The 19,898-nt window shown below is 45.8% G+C and overlaps 1 protein-coding gene across 1 annotated transcript in view; it reads right to left on the bottom strand.

Moving 5' to 3' along the window:
* Window positions 1-19,898, bottom strand: part of diaph2 (diaphanous-related formin 2) — a 360,351-nt gene that overhangs the window by 73,362 nt on the left and 267,091 nt on the right. Inside the window, exon 26 of the mRNA XM_067247259.1 lies at window positions 12,222-12,346. Coding sequence (XP_067103360.1) covers window positions 12,222-12,346 — 125 coding nt within the window. The remainder of the gene's footprint in view (window positions 1-12,221; window positions 12,347-19,898) is intronic.

Below are 19,898 nucleotides of genomic sequence, written 5' to 3' on the forward strand. Positions count from 1 at the left end.
AAATGAGTTGCTAAAAGCATGTGCAAAGCGCGAAAACTTTGTTGCACTGAAATGTGGAGTTAGACCGTTGAACAGTTTCTCACCCATTTTCAGTTCAGGTTTTGTATAGTAGGGGCAAAACCCAACCTAACTGCGTAACAGCCACCTATCTACGTCAGATCACTTCATGGTTCCCCCTCACACTTGCCGTAGCGTTCACTATCCGGGTCGTAGGCACTTGAGAGAGGCGGCACCTTCCACGCAGGGGGTTGGGCTTCAGCTCCTTGAGGCGACACGCCCCCCCCCCCCCCCCCCCCCCCCCCCCCCCCCCCCCCCTGGTCTCAAGCAGAGAAGACTGCCTATTTTCTCCCAATTTCAAAGCCTAATTTAACATACTTGTCTGTGTTTTTTTTTCCCATGGGAAAAATGTGATGATGAACTTAAAACTCATTTTCAGTTCTGCTTTACAGCATATTTACTACGTTCACACAGAGTTCTGTGCTGCCAGGGAGTTGGAACAGCGCACATACACACACTACCAACAGCTGTAACAATGTTGACAGTGTTAGGTGTAGTCAGTAGGATCTCTGAGGACAACCCTACAGACATATGGCATGAAGTCCTAGGGGGAAGTGGGATGTGGGGTGGTGAGGGTGGAGACTTCAGGGAGAGACTGAGGAACACCGAGGTCAGACTCTGTAACCGTGTGGTAGTGTTTGTAGCCTTGGACATGAAACGGAATGCCTCTTAGTCACGATTAGAGGAGGAAGAGGACTGCCTGACAACTTAACACTGGGAAAATACTGTGAAACAGGTAGACATCATTCAACCCCCCCCCCCCCCCCCCCCCCCTCCCCCTCCACTATAGAACAGCCTGAGACAGTTGCTTCACTGTCTCATTACAGGCAATAGCTTTCTGACTCTCCCTTGAAAGTGGAGCAACCGCTTCCTGACCAGGTGTCCTGACAGACTGATAAAAGAGAGCTGTCTGGTGTAATGGAGGTCTGGTGGGTAAAATATAACATAGGTACTGGTAGACAGACACCCAGGACACACAGCAACACCAGCACACACCAACACCACACCTCCCAGCACAGTTAATTACAGAGGGCACAATTACAATGATTAAAGCCCTGTCTTTTCACACACAATGTCCCCCAAATAAAGTACCGCTGATTGTTGTGTCTTCCGGAAAACGACAACGATAAAAAGTCATGCTGGGCAAAGAAACAGAGCAGAACACAGCACAGCTTTTCTGTGCCGGAAAAAGTGTTTTTGCCAGGGTGGGTGGGGTCAGACTGTCACCCTCGTATTACTGTCTGTGTGAGAGCCAGTCTGAACAGAGATGCCCCTCCAGTGGGCATTATCAGCATCTCTCTGTCTGTCTCAGTGCCAGTCCCATTTCACAGCCTGCTCTAGATCTGACCAACACACACACACATATATATATATATATATACACACACAGGCACACACACACACTGTCCCTCATCACCTTGCTCTGAGATGAATGAGATCGCCTCTGTCCTCAATCATTTTAATCACTCCATTGGAAAATGCCTCGTTCATGGCTATCACTCTGCACTGCCTCACGGCTATCCCACACATACACAGGCACACGCACATACACAAACAAAATCACACGCACACACACATCAACACCCTGCCCTCTTCCACTGCTAACACTTGAGATATTGGACCAGCAGCTAGCAGATTGCCGCTGATGCAGAAGCTCCTTTATTTTGACTCCTATGCCCTTTAAAGAGGGAATCACAAACTAACAAAATATCTGCTTTTTAATGGCTACCGAACACAGAAAATGTGTTTACAGTTAACCCCTTAAAGCTCAACGGCATAATGCATTGAAGTGTTAACTTTTGCAACCTACACTCATGGAGGTAATTTCTTTTAATGGGCTCTTTTCTGTTGCAACAATCCACAAAATGCTTCTGAATTGTGAATTGAGAGAGACATTTGATTATGCATGAGTGAAATGCATCAGTTTTGTATGTGATTAGTCCTGTATTTATCATTTCCAAGTGTTTATGCACAAACACTTGTAATGTGGAGAGGATTTGTATTTACTGCGTGGGAGAAACACTATGGATGCAAATGGTTGGATAATGGCTGAATTCACCAGGGTCACGGAGCCACAGAGTGTCTTAATCCACTCTGACTACCCCACTACAAGCAATGCTTTAAGGAACATAATCTAGAGACATGTACAAAAACTACAAAACCCATGAAGCACTATGTGTAGTGGATTCCTGAGGGGCAGAGGTGGGTTAGGTGCTGCATGCAGCTGTGTGCTGATGTCAGGCCGCAGAGCAGGTGACAGCCAAGGGTGGAGGTGTGCATCTTGTTAACGCCTGTCCCTTCTAACACTCTGGATGTGTGTTTTCACACCTGCGTTCCATCCGTGGCATGTGACATCAGGACACTGCCGGCCGGCTGTGCCCTCCCTGTCGACTTTCCTTGTTGATGGCTAATTAAAGCAGGAGCGTGTGAAAACAAGCTTGCTTGAAGGGAACCGGCTTTCAACCTTTTCAAAATGGCGGCTCATTGACAGTGTTGTTAGCGTGAAAGGAGATGCGACATCATAGGTGTCGGAGGATGTGTGAGTATGTGTGTGTGTGTGTGTGTTTGTGTATGTGCAAATTAAGTACAACATAGGGAGGGGGAATAGGTAAGGAAAGAACTAAATCAATTCTTATTGTGAGAGAAAAAATATTTGATTCAATTTGTGATCCTTCTTTCCTGAAGAACATGCTCCTCTCTTTGTCCTTCAAAACCCTGAACACTGATATGAGTAAGAATATGGGCTGGAGTTGGGGGAGACAGAAAGCCCAGGGATCAACTGTAAGTCTTCATCACCGAAAGTCAATTCAAGGTCAGAGTTGGTTCAGACAGACAGCGGTGTCTCACACATCCCTGTTTCTGTTAAATGACACAGCTCAGACAAAAGCTGTGTGTGAGAGTGGGTTGGTATGTGTGTGTGTGGTGTGTGTGTGTGTGGCTGCGGCTAGGGACAGCCTGCTGTGTCCGCCTGTCACTGCTGTCTCCTCTGCCACCCCGATCCTGCCCTCACCACCCCCACCATCACTGAGCCTTCTCCACAGTCATTCTGCTCATCGCATCTAATCATGCTTTATGGAGCAGCTAGCATCAACGCCTACAGCACCACTCCTGCAGGTCAACCGGCCTCGGCACAATTCTAATAGAGGGTTAATTGTTAATTATATTTGTCAGTTGAGATTTTTTATGGAATATGTCGCTGTTTGTGGTGTATAAGTAGGTCATCCTTGTAGATTCCAGTATTGACTCACAAGGCTAAACAAAAGGTTTGATAGTGACTCATATGAAAAATGCTCTACGTTTCTGCGATCTCGGCCTTAAGATAGATGATGACACAGACACCTTGGCTTGATCAGTATTGTCAGGAGATATATTGTGCTTAGCATTTTACACAAAGTAACTGGGTTAGCGGTGCATTGACGCGGCACACCACGGCGCAGCGATATAAAGCAATAACTAATTTGCAGCCAGAGATTCCTGTGATTGGCCAAAATCGATCGGGTGACACGGTGAACAGGAGCAGTCCATTGATCTGGGCTATTGATGGAGCAGTCAATTATTGCCTAGTGTATTTATAGACCCCAGGAGACAGGCAGGGTGACAACACAAGGTGCCCAGGCATTTATTTGGCTAGATAAATCACAGTTGCAAGAGCACAGAGTTCACATGAAAGGTTGCTTTATAAGGTAGAGATAATGTTCATACAGGAGATATTGCTTGCCTGGAGTTGACTACATGAAACCTGTTTTTGTAGCATGAAAGTAATAAACATGCTAATGTACTTACATTTGACCTTGTTTAAGAAAGCGTTTAAAACTGATTTTAAAGTAATTTTCCTCTTGCTAATTACTAAACATGTCGGAGGCAAAAGAGTTACTTAGGGCTCACTTTTGTGTGCTTATATAGAAACCATGCAGTGCTTACAGTCAGGACCACTGGTTAACCAGTGAGAGAAAAGTACACTTTCTACAGGTGTCTTAGTACAAGTTGGCAAAGAATGTCTTCCATAAAGCGGCAAAGCTTCGCAATGTTATGACAATCCTGTCGAGGGCTTGAGTGACAGCAAAAAACAACCAATCCCATTTGAAATGCGGAGGGGGCAAAACAAAGGCTGTCAGAGTGAGTCAGGGAGCTCAGTATTGAGTTGCGAGAGATGCATGGGGAACGGGTGGGGGGGGGAGGAGGAGGAGAGAGAGAAAAAAAAAGTTATCTCCTGGCTCTCACCATGACTCTGTCCTCGAAATGTGTCTCACGCTGGTCCCCCTACGGCGGGCGTCGGTGACGGGATGCAGCGGCGACGCCTGTCTCTGTCTGCCTCCCCCTCGGTGTGATTGATGAGGCTCATTTTGCCAATTAATGGAGAAACCCCCGTTGATTACCATCAGATAGCAGTTTGTAACTGTTAGTGTTCCTGGCTGTCACAAATTCATTTTAATTAGAGCTCCTTCCTTCTACTTTCACTGCTGAGTGCTGGATTCGCTGAGGCACTCTCTGAACATCAGATGCATGAGCTCATCCTGAGGCCTGCTTTCTCCTTTCTCTCTTCCTTGGAAGGACGACCTTGAGGCGGATGAGGATCTCCTCCTTACCAGGGAGGGAGTCAAGTCCAACGCTGACGATACATCTCACAGTCAATTAGTAACTTGGAGAGAATTAATACACTTTATTTTGCATAATGAAGCCTCTTAATTGCTTTAAAGCGTGTAAACTGGGTCAATGCATCCGACTAATCGTACGTGGGAACAACATGTATCGAGCAGGCAGTAGGATTGACCCCCTGGAGGCATGGAGACACTGATCTCGCAGGTCCTGTCAGGGAGGAAGGATAGCAGTCGGGCGGAAGAGTGCTACTGAACAGCAGAACAAGTTCTATTCCCCAAGCACCGTCAGCAGGAAAAATAATAACATTAAAGATATGTGAGGAAATATTTTGGCATTTATTTGGTTTACATTTTAGAGCGGTTTCATCTGGTGCACGCCACTACTTGTCTAATGACACGCAGGCCTTTTCATCAAGGAGCTCTCCCCAGTGCTTTGGGCCCTGCCCAGTGCTTCTTATTAGCAATAAAGAACAATAAATGGAGCCGCTGGTGGACAAGCCGCTGTCTGCCGAAGAATACATGTCAGCCGTCTCCTCTGTACATCACAGGCCACCATTAAGTGCCCTCCTCACCTCTCATTTCACAAACAAGCGCCGCATCAGGGGACGGTATTAGCAACTTATCATTTCCTGAGTGCATTGAAACAATGGATATTACAGAGGCATGCACATCACTCAACACATTGTATGCCGTTCACTTAACACATTGTATCTTACACAGTCTTACAAAGTTCTCACTTGTACACCAAACACCTCTATTAGTGTGACTTGCTATAAACAAACAGTAAACTGTTATGTTTTTTTGTTGTTGCTGGCAACCACCACCAATCACGTTTTCATTTGCATTTGATAGAATAATTTTCCGACAATGGGCCACGATTCAACAGAGGCTCTGGGATTTCATGAAAACATCAAATGAAAGTGAACTCCTGAGGCGTGACGAAGGGAGAGTGGGGACGAGCGGTGGGAAGGAGGGCAGCGGTGTCTACAGTGGGATTAGCACTCAGCAACAAGTGCTGAGGGGGGCTTTGCATCAAACCAAGGAGCCTGTGACAAATGAGGGCGACTGGGCTCTGTCTATTACCCTGCTCTGAGAACAGGCCTTTTGGGGAAGTAATGATAAGAAGATTGGAGCTGCAGACAAGACCGACTTTGAGGCTACGATTCCCAAGGAGAAGGAAGGAGGGAGAGGAGGGTACTAGTTCACTACTACAAATATACTTGTTTCATTTATATTTTTATGATATAAGCAAGTTGGGATTGCCAATGTATTTAAAACAAAATATTTGCTTCCAAATACAGACCTGGCGGTGGCAGTCACTGAATGTACTGCACAGTCCATAGGCTTGGGGTTTCCTCAACCAATGAGATTCCACTCCACGTGTGGGGGTTTCCCGGGACACAGGTGGGCCAGTGGGACTAGATCCCGAGGGAGCGAGGCCAGGCTCTGGGTCCATCCCTTCGAGGCCCCCAGGCTGGCAGGGCACTCAGGCTTGATCAGTGGAATATGACAGCATCTCACCCAGAGGGAGCGGGGTTGAAGCCTGGGTAGTCTGTGGGAATATCCCCCCCCCCCCCCCCCTCTCTATCCCTGGCATCAGCCCCAGCCCCAGGGAACAGAGGCCAGGCGGCCTGTCAGCTAACTCCACCGGCTAATGGACCTGCCACATCAGCCACTGCGTTGCCCACTAACAAGACACTGATTGGGGAGTTTCGGGGGGAATTCGCTCGCATAATGACATGGGCCACATTGAGATGTCCCTATGTCTCGTCTAACATCAGACGCAGAAATGACAAAATGAGATTTCTTGTTGATAATAAGTGAAACATGTGTCGTTTTCACTGAGAGTTGGGCTTCAGTTGGAGTGCTCCCCTGGCATCATATCAAGACTTGGGGTTCCAACTTTGTACAAAGAAAAAATAGAAATGTTCGAGACTGTCAGCTGTCTCTTTAGAATACCCACATTATTGTTCCGAGTCTGCGTATATCAACTTATTAAAGCAGTGGATGTGTGATTTCGCCCCAAGTGATTAGAAATTGACATGTCGACAACTGAACAAATTCAGCTCAAGTTGATTTGGAAACCGGGCATCTAATTTGATTTGCGGCACACCAGCACACAACTAGACATGGAGAGCCGAGGTTAATGGTGTTGATCCAGGCAAAGGAGCATGAATATGTTTTATGGATCTTGGCTTAACTGCATGGAGGAGAATGTAGCGACTCAGTGAGTCCGGTGCTCAAATCACTCATTTGTGAATCTCGTAATGTGTGAATGTCAACATCGAATCAGCATCTGTCCTTCCACTTCCCCTAAACAGCGGCACCACTTGAACAATCAGAACACGGCACACATAAATCATCAGTAACATTCAGAGTTGTGTTAAATACCATTCTAATCATTACAATACAAACAGCACCTCGTCCCTATAGTGCAGCTTGATGGGTTTCCATTGTCAGCTGGTCTAAACAGGATGTGAAGAGGCAGTCATTGAGCCTCCCTCGTCCCCTCTCTCATTCAGACACCGTATATCTCCCGTCCCGCCACAGATCAAGGCAATCAAGAGCATAGAATGATATCAGAGGAAACACATGGCCTCCACTGCCAGTTCCCAGTAAACATGGGTCTGTGGTGAGATGGTGACATCGCCCAGCACATGGCTCCCCCCCCCCCCCCCCCCCCCCATATTGTCATTATTAGAATTACAACCCCCATTTTAGGCTGATGGTGTTTGGTCTATTGAAATTGGTTAATTAAATCCGGAGTCTCTCCTGTGACACATGCGAATGGAAAGATGCCTATTGTTTCTGACTGTTGCCTCTGTCTGGTGACGGACATGCGCTGACAAAATGGAACGCTGGGTAACCACGGAGGAGAGTGACACATTCTGAAGTCAAAACGCTATTTGCGTCTGTTTCTTTTCCCTTCTTTTTTTGTCCCTTATTTATTAACTTCTTTGCAGTTTTTTGGGGGGCTAATTAAAAGGCTCCGGGGTTTTTATCTGTGCTGCAAATAGGAATTAATTGGCCACACAATTTACAGTGCATTTCATTAGGCGAAGAAAACACTACAAACAGAGGGTTGCCGAGGTAAACAAGGCTAGTGAAAATGCCACCACAGTCTGTTGACCTGGTTTCCTATATGCACTGTAAACATAAACAAATTAACAGCTAACTACATTGAGGTGTGTATCAGAAAAAAGTGACATCTATGTCTGTCATATTGTCATATGGGGAAAAAAGAATGTTTACTTGACGAGAACAGGTAACAGCACATACATACAACCTAAAGATAATCAACACCTTTTCAAGTATTTCCAATTAGATCAAATTTAAAACCAAAAAATACAATCACAAAACAAACTCATTCCCATTGCTTTTGAATGAAAACCAGGGTTTACCTACTAAAGTAGCAAACAAGGAGTTCACACTGGGAATACATAACCTGGACACGGTGCATTCCTCTAAAGCAAACAAAACAGGCACCCTATGAGTTGTCATTTGGCATAAGCCCATTTACAAACACACAGCAGTGCCCTCCCCCTCTTTGAAATCCGACCTAAATCAAAAGGATGCCTCTGTGAACAACAAAAGGTGGTACCTGCATTAATGCGTCTGTCAATGGAGAAGTCATGAGGGTGGTAATGCTGCTCTGCCCCTGGGCATGCGGAGAGCAGAGCAGTGTGTGGGCTGAGTTTGTCTGGCCTCTCAGAGTTACTGGAACACCCTCACATGTGTGTTCCTCTTTGTGTGTGTGTGTGTTTGTGAGAGTGTGTGTGTGTGTGTGTGCGTGTTCCGCAATGTCACCAGCCTGGAGCCAAACTCCTCCACACTAGGAACATGATCCTATTTGAAAACAGTACATATCTGCAACAGACAGCTGCTATTAGAGAACAGGCCTTCATATCAATACAAATAATTTGTTGAATTGACATGCCAAAGATGTATTAGCAAGAACAGCTAATTAAACACAACAGTGTGTAGCTACGAGCAGCTCTTGGTCAGGACTTCTGCCTCATGTGGCCAGCTCTTTGCTCCAAGTGTTAATGGTAGTTGTGGTAGTGGTGGGGTGGTGGGTGGGGTTAGGGGTTAAAAATGACACATGCTGATTTCCTCCCCATTAGGTCTTCAGGGAGCTGAAAGGTTAAGTAGACCATCAGCGCCTTGAATGATGGTGTTAAAGGAAGGGGGTGAAGGGGTCTATTAGACAAACCTAACCATCTATCCACAGTAGACTCCGGCTGGCTTCTCTTCAGAGCCCCGACCCCCTCCTCCTCCATTAGGAACCCAGTCTGCATGGTCCCCTGGAACCCCTTCTTCCCGACTCACAACCCCCAGAGTCCTCTGCTACTCCTTACCCAGCAGCCACAGAGTCCTAGAGAGGGGAGGGGGGTGATCACCAAAGCTCCTCCTGTGAAATAAGACCCTCAGGAGACTCGTGCCTCAATTGCATGCCTTTGTAGGCTCCCATTACCACTGATAGATAGAGATCTCTAAAACGCTGAACAAACACCCCATTCAGTCATTTGCATATATTACACTAATGGTAGGAGAAAAATGTATCAATAAACTCAAATTAAATGATTTAGCTGAGCTGTTACTTTTGCAAGAAAGTGCAAGAAAATGTGTTCGCCAATGCATTACCGGTTTGAGAAACCAGTTTTTATGGTGAAATACAGTGAGACTAGAAGTCACCTCCATACAATTGCGCACACACACACACTCGCACGCACATACACACACACACCTACCACACACACTCATCATTCATCATTGCGTTCAACAGTCAAGGAAAATAAGTACTCCAACTTTTTCAGGGTTGCTCAACCATCAAATGTGAAGCTTTTGTTATTGTTTTTCTTTCATCTGTCATGTTTCAAGGCACAAGCATCCTTCTTTAATCCCAGAGCAGCGTTTTAAAAGGTAGGCGCCCCATCTGACGGGGCTGGCTTATCTTAAAGGAAGGAAATGTCAAAAACTAAACTGTATGGTGGTGGAAATGTCCTGCTGTCACTTCCATCCACTAAACAGCATAACACGGATTATGGTTCTGTATCTAAGCCAAAGGTAAAATCTAGCACAGGAAATACAAATAACATCAAACTTGTGAAGTCAGGCATTGTTTATGCCTCCCTCTCTTTATCTAAAACCACAGATGGTTTTATGTTTCATCAGCTCATGGGGCAATATAAGAAATATTAACATCGGGAAAATAGCAGAAACATATCCTTTTCAGCAAGACACCATTCTCACAACAACATTGTGCTTGTTTTGACTCTGTGGTTCAAGGGGGAAAAACTGAGACAGCAATACCATTTTAGAGGTATAAATTCAAGTACACCATTTAAGGTTTGGAGATAATAAGCAGAGAAAAACATGAGGTGGTTCATTGCACCGGGGACAGTGTGTCAGGGGGGGGGGGGGGGTTACTACAGGGAAACACATTCTGATTTCCCTCACTGCCTAATCATCTGGATCGATTGAAGTGGGGTCGTGTGGGAGCCGTCCACACACCTTGCTATTTGGACGGGGATTTACACTGAATCACTTCATTAGGTGGAGAAGGTCAAAGACAGGTCAATCGTACTCTAGGGGGCTGAGTAAGGTTTGCTGAGGGAGGCGTATAGGAGAGGGTGAGAGAGAGGGGGTGAGAGAGACAGACATACAGACAGACGGGGAGAGATGGAGACAAACAGAGACAGACTGAGGTGAAGACAGACAGACAGACAGACAGACAGACAGGACAGAGAGATGAGAGAGAGAGAGAGAGAGAGAGATGGAGACAAACAGAGACAGACTGAGGTGAAGACAGACAGAGAGAGAGAGAGAGAGAGAGAGAGAGAGAGAGAGAGAGAGAGAGAGAGAGAGAGAGAGAGAGAGAGAGAGAGAGAGAGAGAGAGAGAGAGAGAGAGAGAGAGAGAGAGAGAGAGAGAGAGAGAGAGAGAGAGAGCAAGATGGAGTACCAACACACAGTTCTATTTTCTATTTGAATCACCTCCACGTCCCTATTGATCCTACACACCACACCAGGAAAAGTTAAAGTGCTTCTGACTGGCCTTAGCCAAAGTAACAATGGCTACTCCATCACCCGCAACAAGGCAGCCACAGCAGTGCTATTTTCAGCTGTCCGTCATCCACAGCCAAGCCGTACAAAACGGAGGAGACCAGTTCAAAATGGAGGCAGCAACTGCCTTTGGACAGTTCTTTTTCCCCAAAAATTATGTTTTTTCAACAACAAAAAAACTACAATGAGCCCAGCCATATGCCACGGCACCTCCACTGTGGCTCTCATGCCTGATCAAGTGAGACATGCAGAGAGGAAGCGGGGCATTACCAGTGATGGCAGGGCAGCCTGCCTGCTTCTCTCTGGGGAGAGCCTGGAGACAAAGGTAGAGAGACATTCTGCAGTACACCTGCATTTCCTCAGCCTCCAGCTTCTCCAGGTCCACCCAGGAGTCAGGGGATCCATCCTGACGTGGGCGGCCGGAGAGCTCCTCTCCTGGCTACGCTGCTGCACATCTACAGGGGAGGTCTCTGCCACATGGGTTTTAATTACACCCATTTAAGTGGCCTTCTTTGACTGGGAGCAGCTTGTTAATGCGCTAGGAAGCTATTACTCTTATGCCAACCAAAGTGCAAAGTAAGCCTTCATAAATCTCCAGTTTTAGGCACACTAAATTAAGGAGAGAGCGAAAACAAAGGTTAAATTCTGTCTAAAGTTTGAGCATATGGGACACGTTTCGACTTGATTAATTGCACTTGAATTATGACATGTTTCCTTAATAAGAGCAGTAAGTAACACGGAGGGAATTCGGTTTGTTCTACTGCCACACGCATCCATAAAAGGTATCATAGCCGCAAGCTATCGATCTGTGAGTCAATTTCTACCAAAGCGAGGGAGAGTATATGTCCGCAGGTACCAGATATCTCGAAAAACCTATATTAGGAGGCGCCTTCCTCCTCAAAATGGAGTCAGGGATGTGCTAAGGCATCGCTAATTAAATTTGAGAGCAGAGCCGCTTTAGTTTAAGTGAAAGCACTCTGTTATCGGAACGATAGAGGAGCAGGGAAGAGATAGCCCGCAGATGGTTGTGTGAAGAAGGGCCTGTGGATGGTCAGGAGATGAAACCAGAGGGTGGGGGTGGGGGCCGGGGGGATAAATCAGCGTGGGTGGAGGGAGCCCCTATTAGAGGACCCCAGGGGGGATGAGGGAGAGAGGAGATATGAGGGGAGGGGGACGGGAGGGGGATGTGGTGGAGAGCAGTAAAAATAGCTCTGGGGCTGAGCTCCCTATGGGGACGTGAGGCGAGAGGAGGAGGAGATCCCATCAACATCTCACATATCCATTCCTTCAGCCCCTAAAGTCACACTGGCGGCCCTGCAACTACTCAGTCCTGTCTGGGGGAACATAAACAGAACACAAAACAGTCCATCTACTATACTGCACGCACACAAACACATGCCTACCTGTGGTGTTCAACACCTGGCGGACTAGTTAGGCCAACCATACACTAAAGACCAGGTATCAGTGGAGGAAAACCTGCGGTAAGCACTGGAAAAGGATATGGACATCTTTTCCACAAACTTATCTTGCTGGTCGTCTGTCTTGGGGAAGTTCTGGATGTCGTTTTCGAGCCTCTGGATGTGGCGCTCCATCGTGCTCAAGCTGCTCTTCAGGATCTCAGCGGACACTGAGGAACAATCACCACAACAAACATGTTTAAACATAAGAAGAATTGATACCATAACATTACTATATTAAAACATGATTTATATAATAACATCAGCCAGCTATATCAAGTTCCGAGTTCTCCCACAACTGTTTCTGCTCTAGTGTGGGCTGCACGCTTCACTCCAAAGCGTGTCCTAGCAGGCCAGCATACTGTAGTGGGTGGCCTAGAAAGCTGGTGAGCATGTGAGACTCCAGCTCATTAATCAGTCTGTAATCACTGTTTACAGAGTTCCTCTGGACTGCACTCCCTCACTATTCACTTCAGTTCTTTGAAGTCCCCACTTAAAAGGAGCTGCCAGAGTCTTAGGGGATCAGGCCAGGACAGGAGTGCGGAAGAACTGCCATGTTAGGACTGATGTACAGGCTTTGGTGGTATTGACACACACACACACACACACTAACACATTTACACAAGCATGCACCCACTGGAGTACACACACGCACACCCCCATACACCTGCACCCCAAACACAGAGATTAGTGCACCCCTATACACATGCTTAATGTATGCACCCCCACACAAAAACACCTATACACACAAGCTACGCACAGGTCTCAGTGAGAGAATAATGCCTATGCTCAGGTATTGGCAGGTTCATTCACATGACATTAGATGATTAGACATTAAAGGAGGGTTACAAAAGACCAAAAGGAACTCAAAGGTACTTCTCGGTTAGATTTGGAACATCATTCCTGCTGCCTCACAGTCAGGAAGCACCATATCTAACACCCAGACCGTGGCACGACTATGCCCCTCAAACCAAGAGAGATCCATTTATTAATTGGTCCTGATATAAACAATACATCCTCCTCTTTCAGAGCATTGGGCTTCCATATTCTTAAGATCACGCAGCGTGGAAAAAAGGAAAGAAAGATCAAAGTGGAGAGTGTTGAAAGTATCCCTCTTCAATAAATATGACTCAATCTCAGCTAGTTCAAAGCTCCAGATGTCATTCAGATAAACCTTCGCATGAGCATTTCGAATCGAGCTCCACATTTCATTTATCGTGGCCTCTTGAGCACCGCGTCGTGTTTGCTGCCTCAATGTCCCCTATAATAAAGCCCCGTTTCAAAGCTCCGCCAGTGGCGACGGTCAATCACTTCATATGCAAGTGCTTTGAGTTTGTATGAACACCATGGCACACCTCAGAACTCAGGAATGAAGCCTACCCATCACCTTTGGGCATCTGTTGCATGCCAAATGCCGTGGGAAGGCAGCCAGAGGGGATATGAGGAGCCTGTCACGGGCATAGTGCCGTCATGTATGACCACCCTTGAGCTACCATGTGTAGGCCATTAAGAGAGGGGAAGTCCCTGTGACATGGGGGCACACCAGCCTCGCTTTACAGCCACTATCCAGCTCACATTTCAGGCCCCTCTCATTCTCGAACAATCAGACAGCAAAGAGAGATGGGGATTGAGTACTTACAGTACACACAAGTACACAGGGAATGTGTGACACACACTCACACACACACACAGGCCCCGGCCACGAATCAATCTAGCCACGGCACAACACTACTCTCGGGGTGAGGTCACTGTCATTAGTGGTGTGGCTGGGGGGGATCCGGTGACTAGGGATTTACTGGCCCTCCATCAGGGTTCACAAAGCTGGGGGTCAGGTCTCAATCCTGGGGACCGGGCAGAGGAGGAGGAGGAGGAGGAGGGGCGAGCAGTGCGGGCAGGCCTGCAGTTGCACCAGCCACTCAGCTGTGATATAGCCTCGGGGGGAGGGATAGAGGGGGGGGGAAGGGAGGGAGAGAGAGAGAGAGAGAGAGAGAGAGGGAGGGGAGAGAGAGAGAGAGAGAGAGAGAGAGAGAGAGAGAGAGAGAGAGAGAGAGAGAGAGAGAGAGAGAGAGAGAGAGAGAGAGAGAGAGAGAGAGAGAGAGAGACCAGCCGTTGTCAGAGAGATCTGAGCATGGTGCTGAAAGCGGCAGAGGAAAAATGAAGAGCAGGAGAGCAGGGCAGACAGATGCTGGAGATGGAGGATGGATTAGATCTTCACAGATGCTTCGCACCTGAGAGGTGTTCATCATGCCTCCAGATCCCAGGGAGGCTCACTGGGACTAGGGCCCCAGAGTGACAGCGGTGTGCTGCTGGCTAATAAGAGAGGTGGGCTGAGGAGCAGATGAGGACTCAGGTAGACAGGAAACTGAAACACAGGGGACCGGGAAAGAGGCTAGCCAAAGACTTGTTCATAACCTCAAAAGGAGAGCAGAATGTGAGATAAGATAGTTAAGCTGTGTGTGCTAGCTACAGCTTGTTCTAGAAGGCAGGTGTCACAGTACTCTACTAATTACCAACAGGCTATAACTTCCAATCCCCCCATTGAGCCCCAACTTCCCCAAAAATATATAAAATACAAAGTCTAATAAGCAGTGGTTTATGTTTAACAGAACTGAATGTGATAAGGAAACTTTCTACCAGTTTCACAGCCCATTAGCAAGAGATGGAAGCCAATCAGATCAGCTGTAGCCGGGTAGACAGTGCTGTGCACACAACAAAGGCCTCTGCAAAACTATGCAAATGCATCTTTTGAAGTCACTTTAAAAGTAAGGGGGCTGTAACGGGTCAGTTGGCGCTTTTTTAGAAATAAATATACATGACTACAACCACCATTCGTCTCTAACAGTAGACTCGACAGGAAGCCTCTTCAGAATAGAGTACAGGATCCTTCTGGGATATCATTAGTAAAATTAACACAAAAATAAAACAGTTTTCTGGGGACGACAGAAGCAACACTGGTATCTTCTGAATGCACATGTCCTCTGGATCAGTAGAAGAAAAACAACTTGTGCGCCTGGAACACATTTTTCTATCTTCTCCTTCGTTGAAAAAAGGATTTCTGGGACATGTCAAATTATCCTAATGACTGCTGTCAGCAAGACCTGCTGGAGGGTTTAAATGCTGTTCAGAGAACTTCTCCATTTTACCGTTTCTGAGCAGCACAAGTGCAGTTTGTTTCCAGGTAACTGGAAACTGCGAAATAGGAAAATCACGTCCAAATTATTGTTGAAATTATGTATGCTTTCGTGTGCAATGCCACTCCATACTCATTTCTCTCCAGCTGCTATTGAGAGGTTAAAATGTGCTTGATATGCATGATGCAAATTAAAGAGAGTGAGTGTGAGAGACAGAGGACTTAGAGGCGTGCCTCGTTTTGCATTACTGACTGAGTTACACAATAAGACAAACCCGTCTGTGGTCAACACCATTCCGATTTAATGCATCATCATGGTGGGCACCCTGTTCCTGGCCCTCTAGGGACGAGTCATTTCCTCCGACTAGAACTGTGTCATTAAGCCTACGCACATTTCCTCCAAGGATAAACTGCAGAGAAAAAAAGGTCCCGGTCGTCATAAAAGCAAGAAGATGTGCAACACAAAATACCAAATCATCTGCTCTAATGTGAAGATGTCAGCATTATATTCAGCCATTTGTTGGAGCGACCATTTTCTATTTGGATTTATGAGCGAGTAATAGCTATCTTTTATCCTGCGCTCTCGCGATGCCGTCAAAGGTTACAAAGGAAATGGAGATTTATGTTGAACACGGCCTCGGACTTGGATCGAGTTTTTAATAATCAGTACACTTGTGCAAACAAAGGCACATGTAACATAAAACGGTGCAGGAGAAGGTTGTTAATGAATGCAAAGTGCGTGTGTGTTTGTGTGTTGGTGGGTATAGCACAAATACGATAGGATAACTTCCGATTACAGAAGACTAAGTGTGAAGAATTGCATGTGTAATTGAGAGTGTGATTGATCCTTTTCATTTACTCCACATCTACTTGGGCATAATCAAGCCATGTTTGTGTGATTGAAACTCTACTTATGGTATTTAGCTGACAAAGTATTGCTGGCATACAGATTACAGAGAATGCAGTGACAGACAAGCAAACATCACAAAGCACACCCACAACCATGAGCAAAAGTTTGTTTGTAAGTCACTCTGGATAAGAGTGTCTGCTAAATGACTAAATGTTAGCGCACCCCGAGGGTAGAGTTTAGTGAGCACTGTATTCTCCCACAATTAAATTAAATCAGGTGGAGTGTGAGAGGGAGTGTGTGCACATGGGTGTGTGCATGAATGGGGTAACCTTAACAGCAGACCCTCAATCAGAATTCAAATGAGTTTTGAGCACAAGAGACCGTGTATGTGAAGACCTTTCAAGACTCCCTACAATTCACCTCGGCCCCAGCTTATTAACTCCACATCATCTCGATGTCTCACATATTCATTCCTCTGCATGTATAGAACAGGGCTTTACAAGGCACACAATCAAGACCAAATGTAAAAGAGAGAGAGAAAAAAAGAAGAGTGATATAACCTTCAAACGACTTCCTTCAATGCATGACCAACAGTGACTTGGACTGTGGTACCTTTACTCAGCTACTGTAGTCTTCTCATCACACTGTGATTAAGTATTGATCAGTGGAAAAGTACTGTACAAGTAAACAGGCAAATCAGATGGTTGCGTCACACGTATGATTCTAAGCAGATGATTGGCTGGCTGCTTGGTTGTTCGGTAACTATGCAATAAACTACACAACAAACTTTGACAGGGCTTTTTGAGTTGTGCAGAAACATGTTTAGTGTTTTTTCCTGTACCTGGTGGTAGCTGAAAGTGAATATTAAATGAAGAGAGGGAGCAGGTGGGAGCAACATGATGCAGCTGCAGAGTGAAAGACAAAAGGATAAACACATCTCAACATGTCCTCCTTTCAGTGGGAATCAAAGCTTCTCGGGTTACGGTTGGTGGCGGTGGTGGTGGTAGTGGTGGAGGTGGGGGTGAAAAGCAATACGTTTGCGGTGACAAAGCAGTCAAATTGTTCCTTCTGATTACCTGGAAATCTCACAAAGCTGAAAGACAAGGGTTCTTCAACAACTGAACCGAGGTAACACATTTACATGTACAGTAAAAGGCAGGGATAGAAAAGCTCACAGCACTTTATTGCCTCCGGACAACATCCTAGCCAATTTGCTTTCGGTGTGCCCTCACTTTCTCATGTTGGTGTTCAATGTTTCTACACACAGGCAGGTTTTTTTAATTACATTACGTTAGAAGCCAGCCGTGAATCAACTACTCAATTAAATGACAGAATTTTAAGAAATTGAATGTTAGTATTCCAAAAAAATGATACATAATTAAATAATACGTTTGCAGCTCAATTCAATTAATTCAACTGGGACATGATGTAAATCCAGACTACAGACCACCATGCTTAATTCCAATGGATCATAAATGCTGTGTTAATGGGATGGAAACTAAAGGGTAAATCCTTGTTACATACGCTCCACTTACTCTTTTAAATTGAATGTTGCTCCAATCCACCATTTAACAAAGTGTTATAACTAAGGATTTATTTACTGATTTCATTATATTAATTTCAACATTAAATTTTCATACCAAACCTTAACGTTAGAATATGCTGCCCACCAGTCCCCAGTAATAATACATACGTATTTTTCGTAAATCTGTAAATGACAACTGCGAACATATTCCAACAATTCTAATTACCATTAGTCAAGCAAAGACTTAATCACCATCTGACATGTTAATCAACAATAAGTCTAATTGCTTATGCACATATGGATACATATGTGTGGAATTTTGTTGTGAAATAACCTGAATGACATGCGGGTAGAACTGAGAACTAGGGAACTTTTATGTGAAATACCGGGTACAATTTATAACACTACCCACTGAATCCATGGTTCACTGTCAGTTCTCTTTCCTAACCTCCCATACAGGCCATTGACGTTTAAAATGAGAGACAACATGTGGACTACTCACCCAAGGGAGTGTGTAAGAAAGAAAGAACCATACTGAAGGGGAGATCATGGACACATAGCTGCTAGCAGGCCGGAGACAGAGAGTAACAACCAGACCATGCTACACCATTATTGGGGAGAGAGAGAGGAACATTCACCATGCGAGTTATGCCTGTGAAACGATATTGCTTTTGGCAACCATCAGAAGCGCAGCCTTGGCCAGATCTCAAGAGAAATCCCAAATGGAGTCAATTACATAATATTCTGATGCATGGGAATGTTTCGGCTGTGACCCCGGGTGTTGAACACTCCCTGGGACCGTGTGGAAACCAGTCTGGGGAGATGCAGAGGCACTGTGTATATAAGCTGTATGGATCTCTGCCCATCTGGAATGAGGAGGCACATGTATCCAGAGGAACACAAATGTACACCGCCAACACACATAATCGCACACACATGAACACACACGCCCTTGATAATGTGCCAATTGACAAACTGTGCTGCTCTTCAAGTATCGCCTGAAGCAGATGGTCACTTCATTTTGTGAAGGCATGTTCTCCTTTGATATACTGGGAGATCTGTCTGTGATGTTAGACAAACAGCACATTAAGAGTGAGGATGACAGAGACGGCAGGAAGGACAGACAAAAAACAACCACATGGAGTACTGGAACGAGGTGGGGGGTGATTGACCATAGCCAGAAGACCCTTCTGGCTATGGTCAATGGGGCTGTGGCTGTGGCTGTGTGTGTGTGCATGTGTGTGAGACCATCGAGCGTCTGAGGAGAGAGAGTGTGTGCAGGTGGTGGGTGGGCCTGTAGACAGCCTGAAACACATTGGAGGAACAGATGGCCAAGCTTGGGGCCATTTTCAGGTAAACACACCTTTGTCCTTTGCCCACAATTGCTCCAGACTTCCCTACGGTAAGAGGACAGAGTTCCATGATTATCTCATCAATAGCTCACATTCCGGAATACCAAAGTCAATGTCTTTAGTTGAGGTGGTCTTTGGTTCATGTCTTAAACGGTCAATCCTTTTTCCTTATTGTTCTGTGTTGACATCAAAACACAATGTTTTCAGTGAGCCATTGTACTAATTCAGCCTGTCTTCATGAATCCATTATATTCAGTCCTTGTAATTGTTTTAGGGTTATCGTTTGCTTTGCACGTAATCAATCATTTCAGCTCCACATCAGCCTCTGTTCAGATACATGGCAACACGTGCCATGTCCTCTGTTGTCATTAATCCACAGCTCAAATCTTTGCTCTCAACATGCAATGCGGAGTAGTAGTAAACCCCGCTGAGGAAGCTACATAGCGGGCCTGAGATAGAGGTGGCCTGTGGAGGTGTTGGCAGCCTGGAGAGGTTGATGGTCTTCACACTCATTCACCACCTCATCAAAAGACTGGGACTCGTCAATTTCTCTGCAAGAAACAACACACCAGATGCAGCGCCTGACATACAGCCTGCAGGACTTTAAGCCCCCAGCAAAAATGACCCTGACTTCTTGACCAGGACATTTAAAAAAATGTAACCTGCAGCCTACCACTCGCTACCTACCACATATACACAAATGTAATCATGAACTTTCTCTGGCAGAGTTGAAAGCTGCTGACGGTTGTCCCTCAAAAACACTCCAAGGTCAGTATGTTGTTCAGTGAGTGAGGTACTTCATTTATAACTGCCTTATCGCCTGCTTTCTCTATCCCTCTTTCTCCTTTGCTCTATTACACTGTCG

This window comes from Osmerus mordax, chromosome 12 (assembly GCF_038355195.1).
Source record: "Osmerus mordax isolate fOsmMor3 chromosome 12, fOsmMor3.pri, whole genome shotgun sequence".
NCBI lineage: Eukaryota > Metazoa > Chordata > Actinopteri > Osmeriformes > Osmeridae > Osmerus > Osmerus mordax.